Here is a 13,772-nt window from a genome sequence, read left to right on the forward strand (position 1 = left end):
GACAGTACTGTCTAGATATTAGATGTTTGATATTAGATAATAGTAATTAGATATTACTGTCTGTGCACAGTAATAGTTAAACACAGTTGCCAGTGATACTGGCAATGTAATGGCCGCTGCAATAGTTTAAATTGTTCAAATACCTGTGTTAAGAGTCCATGCTAAGACAATTATCAGGTGTCTCTAACATTAGTCCTGCCCTCCTCTAAGCATTAAACAAATAAAGAAAACACCTCAGCTTCGATGCATCCTAGATCTGTCCCACTCTTCGTGATATGGTCATATTATTTACAATTATTTTTAAATTGGTCCTATCTCCTACTTACTGTGTCTATCATAATCTTAGCCGAAAGGCAATCATGACCTCTTACCATGTATTTGCTGAGTGACAAACCTAAACAAACCCACTGAATTTAAAAGCTTGAAATGTTATATAATTTTGACTCCCACAGGCACAGACTATAAGCTTAATCAATATAAGAGAGAATAAAATTACAGTCCTACTGTGACAGACTATTTCATTAAAGTGCTGTTTAGATGGAATATTTTAACTTTAATAACTCTCAAATAATATATTCATGAGGTAGTAGAAGCATATATGTATAATCAAGGACATTCCACATCAAAATGTAATACTATGAAATAATAAGAGGATATAGGGATTTAAGAAGTCATAGAAATAGTTTTACCTTCATGATGGAAGTCTATGTTAGCAATGGTCGTGGAAAATATACACTTCCAAAAAGAAAGCTATCTCATTACAAAACACTTTAAAATATGTTTTACACTAAAACCTTTTGTCATAAAACTACCATAGACAATAAGGATATAGTTATTAAACCGAATAATAAATTCCCCTGGGTTCAACGATCTGAATAGTTAGGCTAAAATAATTGAAAGCAACTAAATATTAAAATTATTTAAAAAGCACCAGTGTGTTTGGATAATGCAACATTTCAATATGCTGCAGCTGCTAATGACAAGAAATAATGTTTTTGAGGAAGCAATCTTCAATTAATCATTTCCTCTTTTAGTGGGATAATTTATGGAAATGAAATGAGACTAATAAAGCAGAAAGAATGGGAGGAAAGAAAGAAGTTAAATAAATTGCTTCCTTTTGTAACAACAGAAAGTCATGATATCCATCATTTGGCCAGAAATATCATGTTGCTTAAGGCCTTATTTAGCATTTGATTCTCTTCCAATGGTACAGAAACAGAAGGAATCACATTTCAGCTTCCTATTTATTTCATTCTCCATTTTAACCCCATAAGCATCTCCCCAAATTGAAATGTGAACAATGTAACAATCTTGGAAAATATAATGTCAGATAGGAGACAGATGGATGAGGTTGGGAGCCACATATCCACTCCTTTGATTTGTGGTATTAGATTTTGATGTTTTTGTCCCTTATTAAAAACTGAGTTTTATAGGCAATAAATATAAAAAAATCAAACACAAGTCAAAGGAGAGGCAGACAGATACAAAGTAATTGAAGTAGCCATGTAAGTTGCTTAAGAAATATAGTTTCTAGGCTGTATCAGACAAATCAAATCTAGTTGTTTTACCACATTACATTTGTAATATTTTTCATTTATATTCCCTGTGAATGGTCAAGCCACAAAAAGGAAACGTACTCCATAAATCTGGTGAAACACAAAACAGTAGCAATGTGTTCTTAAGCACAATGATCATTAGGGTTCTCTTACTGATATATAGATAACTATTAGAAATTTATTTTATCAGCAAAAAATTTCAAGTATTTGAAAAACATCTTAGTTGCCATCAATTACAATTACATGATGAGGGGCTATATGTCATGGGATAATAGAAAACTAAAAATTAAAATGGAGTAAAAGTAGCCTTTACATATATTTTACATTTGCAACTTTAAATGGTTAACAAGCAACTTATCTTGTCTATATTTTGGGGCAGTTAAAAGATCTAAAGTGTATCTGGTCAAGGTGGTGAATGCTTTTAATCACAGCACTCAGGAAAACGGAGGCAGCAAGTCTTTCTGAGTCTGAGGCCAGCCTGGTCTACAAAGTGAGTCCAGGACAGCCAAGGCTACACAGAGAAACCTTGTCTTGAAAACCCCCAAAGAACAATATCTAAAATATATAGTATGTGGAAGGAATCACACTTGTTTATTAATAGAATGTCTATGACTTGTTCTTCAGTGTTCATGATGGTGGTTGCAGCCATCAGTCTCTGCAAACGCTGTAGACAATCTCTCGTGTGGGCTTGTGCATGAAAACACATGTATTTTTATTCAATCCATCTACTAGGAATGTGACCAACATAGTGAATGTGAGTTAACAAGAACAGAGAGACTCAATGAGTTCTTACAGAAAATATCAGCATAATAAAGCCATTTTAGATTATAAACTTCATTTTAGGCCCTAAATCAAGAAGTGTTTTTGCTTCTGGGAAGTGCTTATCAGCTAGGATATAGCAATTCGAATTTTAAAATTCAGGTGGTTTTCAATATTTCTTGTATCTATGCATCTATTTTGGATTGGTTCTTAGAATGTGCTTGTCAGCATATGGACAGTGAGAGGGACGAGCAGACAGATAGGCTAGGAAATTTTAGCTGTGTCTTTTTACAGTTGTTATTTTATTGGACAAAGTGACTTTCTAGTCACTAACACACTAGCGTATCTGCTTTTTAGAAAATTTATTATGAAATAATGATGAAATCAATGGGTTATAAAATGTTACACAAGACTTGAAATAAATGGCAAAAGCTTTCAGTGAGGTACCAATATGCATGTTTACTGTAATATTATGAGTCAATGTGCAACATCTGGTATATTTTATTTTCATGATTTTATAGTGAATGCATTACCCAAGAAAGCAAAATAATCTATATGCCAGAGCAAGATTGCCATAGGAACAATTGCTTATAAAAAAAAGAGGAAACATAGAATTTAATCTTTCATTTACTGTCCCCAAGCGATTTGATGGGAGATAGGAAACAATCATTTGCAAAGGCAAAACCTCCCATAAACAATAATGAAAATACCATCTTGCAGTATAATGATATTTGATTTTTATAACGTTTGGAATAAAAAATGCAGACATCTTAGAATCCCTCTTTGTAATAATTAAATTTAAGTGCACAAATAGTTTATCTTGGATAAGATGAAGATTTTTGTAAGGGAAATAATAAATGAAAATCTGGCAAAGCTTACGTATGTTCAGTCAATATACTTGATTGTTTGCCTAAGACAACATCAGAGGAGAGCTGTTGTTAATTGATTACTCCAGCAAAAGAAGTTTCAAAGGTCTTTGTAAAAGCCATAGCAGGCAATACCATATGACTTGCTTCTATGCTGTACACTCATCACAAACAAAACATCCTGATGATAGCTTGTGTCTTACTTTTGCTTTTAAGCAGGGTTGAAGTAGCTTTAATCCCGAAGGAATTCCTTATCTTTCTTCCCCCATGCCAGACTCTACTAACCTGACAGATGGTTGATTAAATTCTCTGCCTGAAGTAATGGGTCTACCTACCTGGTTTGCACGCAAGACTTTAAACCTCCATTAGTGCAACTTTATAAATCAAAGATTTTTTTCCTTTTCTTCCACCTATGATTATGACTGACGTTGGCATTTTCTTTTCATTGGTTACCTCATTTATACAGGAGTTTATTTTTCCATTGAACATTTATTGATGATATCTTTCTGTGAGATTGAATCTGGAATCCTGCACTAGATTGCCATTCATGGGCTGTTTTATTTCTTAGGAGCACACGAAGCATTAGGACATTTAATCTTCAGTGTTACCTCACAAGTGGTTTCTCAAAATTTATGGAACTTGGGGCTTTAAAGGGATGACATCAGTGCTTAGATCAAGTCTCAAGGCTCTTCTTTGGCTTAAATGCTCATATTCATATTTGGAAGATGGTAAAGAACATAAAATCATGGCTACAAAATATTAAATTTATGTTTTTCTAGACCATAAAGACAGTACTGTCAAAGAGCCTTTATGAAATTTGGGCATGATTTGGATGCCAATCAAGACATAGATTGAGATGAACTAGCTGAGGAGATAATTTAGAAGATTGACTTCTGTGGAGATTTTTACTGTGGGACATTAAAAAAAGAATGGCATGTATGCAGAAAAGCCAAGAAAACTATTGGAAAGTAAAACTGAATGGTGACACTAAATTATAAGATAGGGCATAAAGGATATCCATCATCCAGAAATATAAGAGGGTGATATGCTTTTTAAAATGTAGCTTTTTGCTTTCTGGACACATAAAACATAAATTGTGTTATGATTCATTTGGGCTGTTTGGGGGGGGGAGACAGTGGAGAAGTAATTTACTTGACCAGTCATTTTCTTAAATATGAAGTCAGACAAGCTCCAGTTTCAAGCATGCACTCTCTTTTGAGGGTAAGGAATGGATTGGAGACAACCTGAATCCTACTCTAGCATCCTGCCTGGTGTGTGCTTAGAAAGAAAGATTTTCCCGTACACATGTACTGTTAGGGTTTGATACTAAGGTTTTGGGTGAATGGTCATGGTGATAGAGAAGATTGTCTTGGGATCAAGGGCAGTGAAGTGGATTTTCCTGTCTCACCTATCACAGTTCAGCCCACTGCTGCTTTGCCCAGAGGGAAATCCAGTGAGGGAGTGTTGAAGGTTTCATCAGAAGAGCAACATCTTCCACCGTAATTTTAAGTCATTTTATATATAGTCATTTTATTAAAATCTCAGGATATGTAAAATATAGGGTGTCACAGAATATGTTTACCATTACAGCTGGAAGTGATCATACTGAAGTCTATAATTTGGCTTCATGTTGCTTAGGAGCTTTCTGTTAAACAAAACATCTCATATCTTTACTTGTTTCCATATGAGCACATATATTTTATTGAATGTGAGAAGTGACATTAGCAAGACAACATACATGATTTAAACAGGGCTGGACTCTGGATTGGAGCCCATTTACGTTCAAATATTGACATCCACCATTCTGAGATAATTCACGGATCCCTAATGGTAAGGCTGAGCCTGGCCAAATGAGGATTCCTGGCGTACTTTCCACACATTTGAACTTTACCATAACCTACGGTGTGTGTGCTTTATGTTTGGTCAATTAGCAACCAAAGCAGCCAACAGGCATAAGGGACCCTTTGAGAAAGGAGTGTTTTATGGCTGTGGAATTTTGTGGGCTGTTTGGATCTTTCCTCCCCTATATCTCAAACATAAAATGGAAGGGCGTAGCAATCAAAAAGAAAAATGGAAAATAATTCTACTATTCTTTTTGATCCCATGTATGTATTCCAAACAAATTATCTGGAGAAGAATTCATTCACACCGACTTTACTGTTTATAGCTAAACAATTCTATGTAGCTAATTCTCATAGGCTTGAATTAACATAGGCCACCAACACACCTTCAAAATGGGCAGCATTACCTCCAGTAAAACCGTTCAATGATCAACAATATTCACTTAAACACAGCCTTACTTTTAAAAAGTCATTGGTCAGTTTTCCCATTTGTATATGAGACATTTCCATCCCCAGTAGATATCATTTTGAAATAGTATGAGAACTTTCCTACAAAGGGACTAGATTGCTAAACTAATGGAGGTATCACCTAATGATTCTTAGAACATATTTGTGATATGTACAAAATCAATTATTATTATTTTAAAGACAGCACGTAGTGATAGTTCTCTCTCTGTTTACTTGCAGGTATGCATGCATATTTATTTTTTTGCGGGTGCTCATATGTAGTGGTGTGGTACACACATACGTTTGCACAGGGAGACCCAAGGGTGATCTCCAATGTTGTTTCTTCTCATGAGTTGTCTTCCTTTTCGGAGGCAGGGTCTCTCACTGGGACTTGAGACTAGCCAGTTAGAATACTCTATCTAGCCAAATACCTTCGAGGATCTGCTTGTGTCTGCCCCAGGAGTGTTGAGACAACATGGGCAGTTTCCCAAGCCAGGCATTTTACACAGGTGCTGAGGATAACATTTGAGTCACTTTACTGACTGAGACATACTTTAGCATTCATAACAATATTTCTTTAAAAATGGTATTATTTTAAAAATCATATTGCATCTGAATGGGATTGGTGTGAAAATAATCAATAGCCTTTTTTTCCCCCCAGGATGAATAATAGATGCTATTTAGTTCAAATTTCTACTAGGACACTTAAAACATTAAGTATTCCCATTATTCCTTAAAAAAAACTAGACAATACACTCACATTCAATCAAAATTAATGAATGTTTCTAATATTTACAATGTTATATTTATTATAGCCATGTAACAAAACACATGCAGACATATAGATTATAGTCAGATTAGAAATAACTTCTAATTTTTCTCCTGCTCATGTTTTTGATCTTTATCTTAACTTTTAAGATACAAGTACATAAGTTCTTCGATATATTGAATTAATAAATAACATTCTTCTATTTATAAAATGGTGGAGTCCTAGTACAATATTTTCACTTGAAATAGGTCCATGGAAAATGAGTAAATATTAGATTGTCTAGATGGAGTATGCTACTTGAAAAACAGGAAGAGTGTCCTAGTACAGGCACTTTGCTTAGAGATAGGAACACAATCTTTGCTCGTCTTTAGTGGTCTATTTCTTCTTCAAAGTCAGGAGAGTACTCTACAGGAAAGCCACTGGCCATGAATGTTTAAAAGTGAGTGATTTTTTTAACCATTTGCTCCAACACCTCCTGTTTCTCCCACAATTCCACTGAGGATTTATGAGTCCGATGCCAACACATTGAGGGTACACTCAAGGGGGCCGGCATTTCAAGAGGGTGAGGGCTGTTGCAAAGCATGTACGAGTGCTAAGAACAATGGTGGCCCCTCCCTTCTAACATACACAAAACAAGGAATATTCTACACACCTAGTAAATAAAATCAAGATTATTTGCATCATAAAATGTGAAGAGTGTTTTGTGATCACTGCAAAAGGCACTTGAGGAGAAAGCAGGATAATGGAGTTCAGTTACAATGTTCATGCTTTGCGCGCTATTACTTCCTGTTCATTAGTGTCCTTGTCATTGAGAAGTTTCTCCAGCAGAGGGAAGCACAGCTTCATTATCAATCTCATAAATTGAAATAGGGAGAATGTGCTTGCACTGCAATTCATACATTTTAAATGGAGGTTGTACGACGTTTCTGATTAAATAAGCAACTCTGACATTTAAAATGGCTCAATAGCATGTAGCAGCATATTGGTTCTAAATTGCCCACTTCAAGGAAATATACACCTAGTATTTAATGTAAGGACATGACTTCGTTGTCTGCATGACTCAAACACCCAGAAAAAGTATACTGGCTTACCATTCCCAGCATATAGACATATGGCTTGCTTGGTCCATTTTAACATTAATTATTTTGAATTTATTTGATATATTTTAATGAAAAGTTCTGTTGCGTATCTCTTTGTGTTGCTAATATATAAGAGGATGCTCAGAGACTTAGCTTCCTTTTGTTCACATAAGAAATTTCGATCTTACAAAGATCTAAAATCTTGAATTTATTATACCAGTGATCAAAAAACATATTCCTGTTTGGTTTCTTCTTCAACATTGTCTTCATTCCAGATCGTAACCCCCTCCCCCAAGTGTGTTGGAGAAGGTGTGAGGACTCCTGTCATGCTGGTCGCACTTGGGCAGTCTGCACTTACCGTGATGCTGTAAGTCCGAGCAGTGCGTCAGCGGATCTCCGTTTCTTATATCCTGTCGTCTTGTGCGTCTAAAAAGATTGCATTCAAGAGACATTATTCTATCTTGCTTTCTCAGTTAGAAATTTCTGATGTGAATGAAGAATGAGATTTGTACTGAATATTGCAGACAATAGAGGAAGACCTGCATTTGTATCCAAGGTGGCTCTACGAGGGGTCTGAAAGGTGATCAAGCTGGGAAACAAGTGTCCTGAATTCTAGTCACGGCAGCCAAAGGTCTTTTAAATAGACTGCCTGGCTTGTTTTCTAGCAGGTATCAGTCAATAAAAATCTGGCACTGAGAAGCTCTGCATTAAATTTTGGAGGAAATAAAGAACAATATTTTGAAACACAAACCCATTTCTTCAATAAACATAACTGAACTATGGTTCTGATCATCAGTGTGGGTGTAAGCTTGAAAATTGGAATTCGCATGAGTGATGGTTTTCCTCATTGCCCATACATACTTTTAAAATATATTATTGTCTAGCTTTAGAATGTATAAGCTAAGAATTCTTTATTGAATATTAAACTTTGTTCCATCAGTATTTTATAGAAAAGCATTCTTATTGCATTTTTTTCCAAGTCAGCCATCTTTATTTTGTTTCCACATTTCAAATGAATCCACCTCCAGTTAAGCCCAAAATGATGTTTGCTTAGTCCCCTTGGCTTTTCTGTCAGGAAAGTGAGTCATGACTGCAAAAAAGATGGCTTGAAGTAAAATAGAATTCCTTTTTTGCCAACCCCACTTTAACGGAGCAGAAGTATGGTACTGTTGCTAGGCTGTGATATTATTCAGACTTCTCATGCTAAAACCCAAGTGGATACTCTCTCCAGAATGGCCTGTTCCAAGTCAGGGAGGAGGAACTTAGGGCTATGTGATCATGGAACTCAGGCTGGAAGACTGCTGGGCTCTGAATAATTTGTTGGAGAAGAGATCACACTGACAAGTTTGAATAGTACCACAGCCTCATTGCATTTTATCTGACGTTTTGCTGTGGGACTGAACTCAGAGCGATTGTAAGTGCTGCACCATTGAACTATACCATCACCATTTAGTTCTTTCTTGTTTTACATAGGGTCTCATGGCTAGCCTGCTGGGGTTTCAGGTGTACACCACCATCAAAGCCTATCATATGGTTATAGTTGCAAATCGGTTTGTGCATTGGAGAAAAGAAGGAAAACAACTACAGATTTCGAACTTCAGGGTAAGGTCTCCTTTTGCTAGGAAAGTAGGTGAACCAAGATGACATTCTCTTTTACAGAAAAGATGAATATGTGCATCAAACTACAGTTAGGTTCCTTTTCAGGATTCTCAAATGGTGTGTGGGGTTCCTTGCAGTTAGTTAGACACACTTGGAGGAGGAGATGAGCTACTGCTGTTCCATGCAAAGCAGAGGTGCACACCGAGGGATAAGAGATAAGGAAAATGTCTATTTGTCTAGGGAAAGTTTGGGTGTTCTTTACTCTTTTTCTTTTCTTTTCTTTTTCTTTTTTGTCAATTTTAAAGGTATTATCTTGCTACAAAATTAGTTGCCATCTTTGGAAAGAACACTTTTAATGGCCACTGAGAATTATAAATATGGAGCTCATTACTGTATTCATAAATTTAGAATTCTAAAGTATTTATAGGTTTCTATTCGTAGAAACTATCAAGCAGATGTGTACACTTGAAAATTGAGCCAACAAGAGAACTTGTGAAACCTGAACCACAAAGCATTCAGGAAAGCCTTTCTCAGTCTTTTAAGCTTCAAAAACGCCACCACAGAGAATATGTAAGTTACAAGGCCTGTACACATCCTTTTCAGAGATATATCTAATGTGAGAGTGAAATTAGGTGAAGTCAAATCCATATCTCAAAAGAAAAACAAGCGCTCGTGAAAATTCTTTTGGTCTAATTTTTTGAGTGTGTGAGAACCACTTCATATATAAATACAAGTTTTAAATTAGAGTTACCTTTATCTTTTTATCTCCTTTGATAAGAAAAACTTAGAATTCAAACCTCTCACTGCCAGATCATGCAATGTTCTTCATTATTATTTCCTATAAAGGAAATAGTCCTCATTTTTACTTCAAATATGAATTCCATATGTATGTTTGAGTAATGCAAAAGTACCTTAGATCTAAACAGTTTTAATAAGTATAAAAATTTAATATTAAGTAATTTAGAATTATCACTGTAATGATGATATAGTGCAAGGTCATAAATTATTCATGGCTTCTCTAATCAGCACATATTATCTTCAAATTAAGTATTTTTTCCAATATAAATATCCCAAAAAATTATGGGAGTACTAACTCTAACACCTAAATATGAAACTTTGAAAGATTAAGAAAACTCTGTTATGCATGTAGTTTACATGAGGAGGTTTACGTTTAGTATTAGCATGATTCCGTGTTCTAATTATATGATAAAGTAAGTTAAATTCTAGGTAATTGTCTAAAATTATCTCTATGTTATGTACACTGTTGTGCATCTGTGTGCATTCATGGCTACACCACGAGACCAGGAGAGGAAGTCGCAGGCTCTGATGCCGGGTTTATACATGGCTGTGAGCTGTCTATGACAGTCTGGGAACTGACTTGGGGTCCAACGTAAGAGCAGTAGGTGCTCTTAACCACTGAACCATCTCTCCAGCCTTAGCTGTAGATGCTTTATTATTAAAACAATATTATCTAAAGCAGTAATGGAAACAGTTAAGTAAATGTTAGGGCCAGATATATTTGTAATATTACAAATGCTGCAGAACATACTATCTACTACAGTGAAAGGTTGGTACACAGAGCTTCTTCGGCAATAGTGTCTATGCTAAAACAGTTCTATTGTTCCAATAGTACAGTGGCTTAGGGATGGTAGTCACTTTTCTGTTCGAATAGGTCAGTCTGCTTGGCAGTAAGCTTGAAAGAACATTAACAAGATTCTGTATATCCCTTTTACCCATCATTATTTCTTCCTCAAACAGTAGATCTCAACAAAGAAAGACAGCAAAGAGGAGAGATATGGTGATATGGCTGTTTTATAAAATTAAGAACTGTTTTTATTTTATTAAACATGAGTAAACTAATTTGTCTACAGCTTTAGGATGTGTCTAACATTTCTTTGTAGTATGAGAGCATTTCCTGAAAATAATTTTACAATAAATTATTAAACTATTTTGTCTTATTTTTATTTAAAATTTTATATACAATGTATTTTATCACATTCTTCCTCTCCCCAAACTCCCATCAGATCCTTCCTATTTGATCCTGCATACGAAGCTGTAATCATGTTTAATCTCTATATGTTGTTTTCAGTAAAGTTTTGGTTGTGCATATCTGCATTGGTTGTGCATGCTACATACGTGTTCTCTGCATATAGGCACATGGATATGTGTGTACCTTGTGTGTTCCAGAGGTTGAAAATGGGTGCCTTTCCATGTCGCTCTCTACTTCATCATCATCATCATCATCATCATCATCATCATCATCATCATCATTGTTTTGAGACAGGGTCTCTCGCTGAATTGGGAGCCCACTGATTTGGCTGAACCTGGAGCTCACCATCTTTTTTAGAGAAGGTGATCAATGATCTCTCAAGATCCCTATGTTACTCCATGTCAGGCTTTCCCCTGGGTTCTGCCTCAGCAACTTGTGCAACAAGCACTTTTCTCACCAAGCCATCACCCCTGCACCTGCCAATAACTTTCTAATTATAACTTAATTTTTATTTAAAAATTCCCTCTAAAATAACTGTAGATAAAATATCAAGAATACACTTAAAATGCATGAGTAGTACACACACACACACAAACCTAAGATTTTATTATGCAGTTTTCATATTTCTAGTGAAAACCCTGTAAACATAAGCTGATTCAGTACTAACAAGCACAATTAAAGATTTATTGAGTTAAACAGGAGATATATTTAGCAATGTTAATCGATATTAATGCAATATTAAGGCATAGATGCAACATTTTTAAATGGAGGAAGACATTGTTGACTTTCTCTGTGTCTATGCTTATGTGTGTCTGTGTGTGTCGGAGCAGTGGGACACACGCCACGTTGCATGGGTGAAGCTGAGATCACATCCTCGTCTCTCTCTACCTTGCTTGAAGCCTTTTGTTGTCAGCAGCTGCAATTTGCACACCAGGCTAGCTGTCGTATGAGCTTCCATGAATTTGCCTGTTTCTTTGTCCTGTCTTACATGCTACAGAAGCCCTGAGAATGAAGATTATGCTAATCACCTCCAACACATATAGGTTCTGTGGATTTGATCCCAGGGCCTCACACTTGCATGACAAGGACTTTGCCCACAAAGACATTGTCCAATTTCCATATAAGAACTTAGAGGTAGATATTATGTTGCTGTCTTAAAAGTCCTTCAATTATTTGTTCTATTTCATTTAGTTTTCAACCTCTCTATTATACATTTTTTCTGCTTGTTGTATGTGTTTTAGGAAAAGGGGAAAAAACGAGACAAACAATAAGGTAGCAATCAAAATCCTAATTACCATCTTTCTACCTCAAATCTCTTTTTATTTGCACAGAAAGGCATTATGTGTATCTATAAGGGGCTTTTCTATAAAGCAAGTCAGCTAAGAAAATTTGATTTCTTCTTTAGTGCTCATCTTACCTCTTTGCAGTAGGAAAATAGCGCGAGCATGATGACCCATCCCACGCACAGTAGGGGTCCCGGGCAAGGCAGCATTCTGCACAGGCTTTGCCATAAACGTCACAGCGATGCAGAGGAAGCTGCGCGACCCCAGCAGTTGAACCAATGTACAGCTGTTGCTGTGAAAGAGTTAAGAAAACACTCTATTCGATTTCCCTTCTTTTAAGAAAAAAAAATCTAACTTATTTAGGCTTTCTCACAATAAATTATATTTAAGGATAAATACTGGTCTCTATAGTTTCTTCTAAAGTCTAGCAGATCATACAGTTTTGTGTGAAGTAGAAACAAATTGTAAGCATCTGACAGCCACAGGGAAGAGAGAGACACATTCTTCTTTTACTAGAGCACTAATTAATGATGTTGTAAGTAAAAGTTATATAAATGCGGTGCCGGAGGTCAGTTTATTGGGTAAAAGCAACTGCTGCTAAGCCTGATTTTCTGACGTAGATTCCAGGGACCACATGATGGGAGATAGGAACTGACATGTGCCCTCACACCCATGAGTTGCACCGCTACAACCCCCATACATACAAAAATAAATAAAAATGCAATAACAGTTTTTAAAAAAGTTATGTCATTGATGAGACTTTTAATGATAATCCACAGGCAAGAGACTTCCAAACTGTATGTTAGTTTCCTAAGATGTAGATGAAACATGAGTTTTACAGCAACTTCAACATTGCATTTTCAAGTATTTTCACTTATAGAATATGTATGTATATGCATATATATATATTCGTGCTTGTGTGATTGTGTGAATATAGGTTAAAGTATGTACTGAAATCTAAGAAATCATTAAGAAGTGTTTCTTATAGATAAAAACACTTAAAGCTAAGTGAAATACCTATGTTTTTTTTGATAAAAGAATAATAAGAGGTAACAGTAACAAATCTATATTTTTGTACACACATTTTCTTTTTCAAATATTGATATTCCATGCATCAAAATAGAAAAATAAAATAATTATGTATATTAATAGATGCTTAAGCTGTTTTGCTAATTTAACTTTAAAGTTACACTGAATGAGGTTATGAACCAGCATAGTAATAGAAATTTTGTGAATTCCTTCATAAGAGAACATGCTTTTTCTTTTAAAAATAAGGAACTTAGAAATCAATTGAACAACAGCAGCTTCAATGTGATTAACGAAACGAAGCAGATACAGAATAATTCAGCGAGTTACTTAGAGTTGTTGGAGCAATAACCAGACACATGTTTGGCAACAATGTACATGGACGCCATTACCCTGACACTGACATCCTATTTTCTTTTGATAGTTTTGAGATCCTTTCATTTAGGCCAGGGTAGCCGTAAGCTCCCCAGTCTCTTGCCTCCACCTCCTGAGTGTTCAGATGTTGGGTGTTGCTGTTAGCCCTCACTTTGTGACCCTGCTTGTAAAGATTACTGACC

At 35.6% G+C, this 13,772-nt stretch overlaps 1 protein-coding gene across 4 annotated transcripts in view; it reads right to left on the bottom strand.

The window, feature by feature from the left end:
• Positions 1-13,772, bottom strand: part of Sema3a (semaphorin 3A) — a 483,245-nt gene that overhangs the window by 12,315 nt on the left and 457,158 nt on the right. For all 4 annotated transcript variants that reach the window (XM_060374188.1, XM_060374185.1, XM_060374186.1 and 1 more), the window contains 2 exons: positions 12,324-12,481; positions 7,676-7,743 (listed from right to left, as the gene is read on the bottom strand). In XM_060374188.1, coding sequence (XP_060230171.1) covers positions 7,676-7,743; positions 12,324-12,481 — 226 coding nt within the window. The remainder of the gene's footprint in view (positions 1-7,675; positions 7,744-12,323; positions 12,482-13,772) is intronic.

The sequence above is a fragment of the Meriones unguiculatus genome, chromosome 21 (genome assembly GCF_030254825.1).
Source record: "Meriones unguiculatus strain TT.TT164.6M chromosome 21, Bangor_MerUng_6.1, whole genome shotgun sequence".
NCBI classification, from domain to species: Eukaryota; Metazoa; Chordata; class Mammalia; order Rodentia; family Muridae; genus Meriones; species Meriones unguiculatus.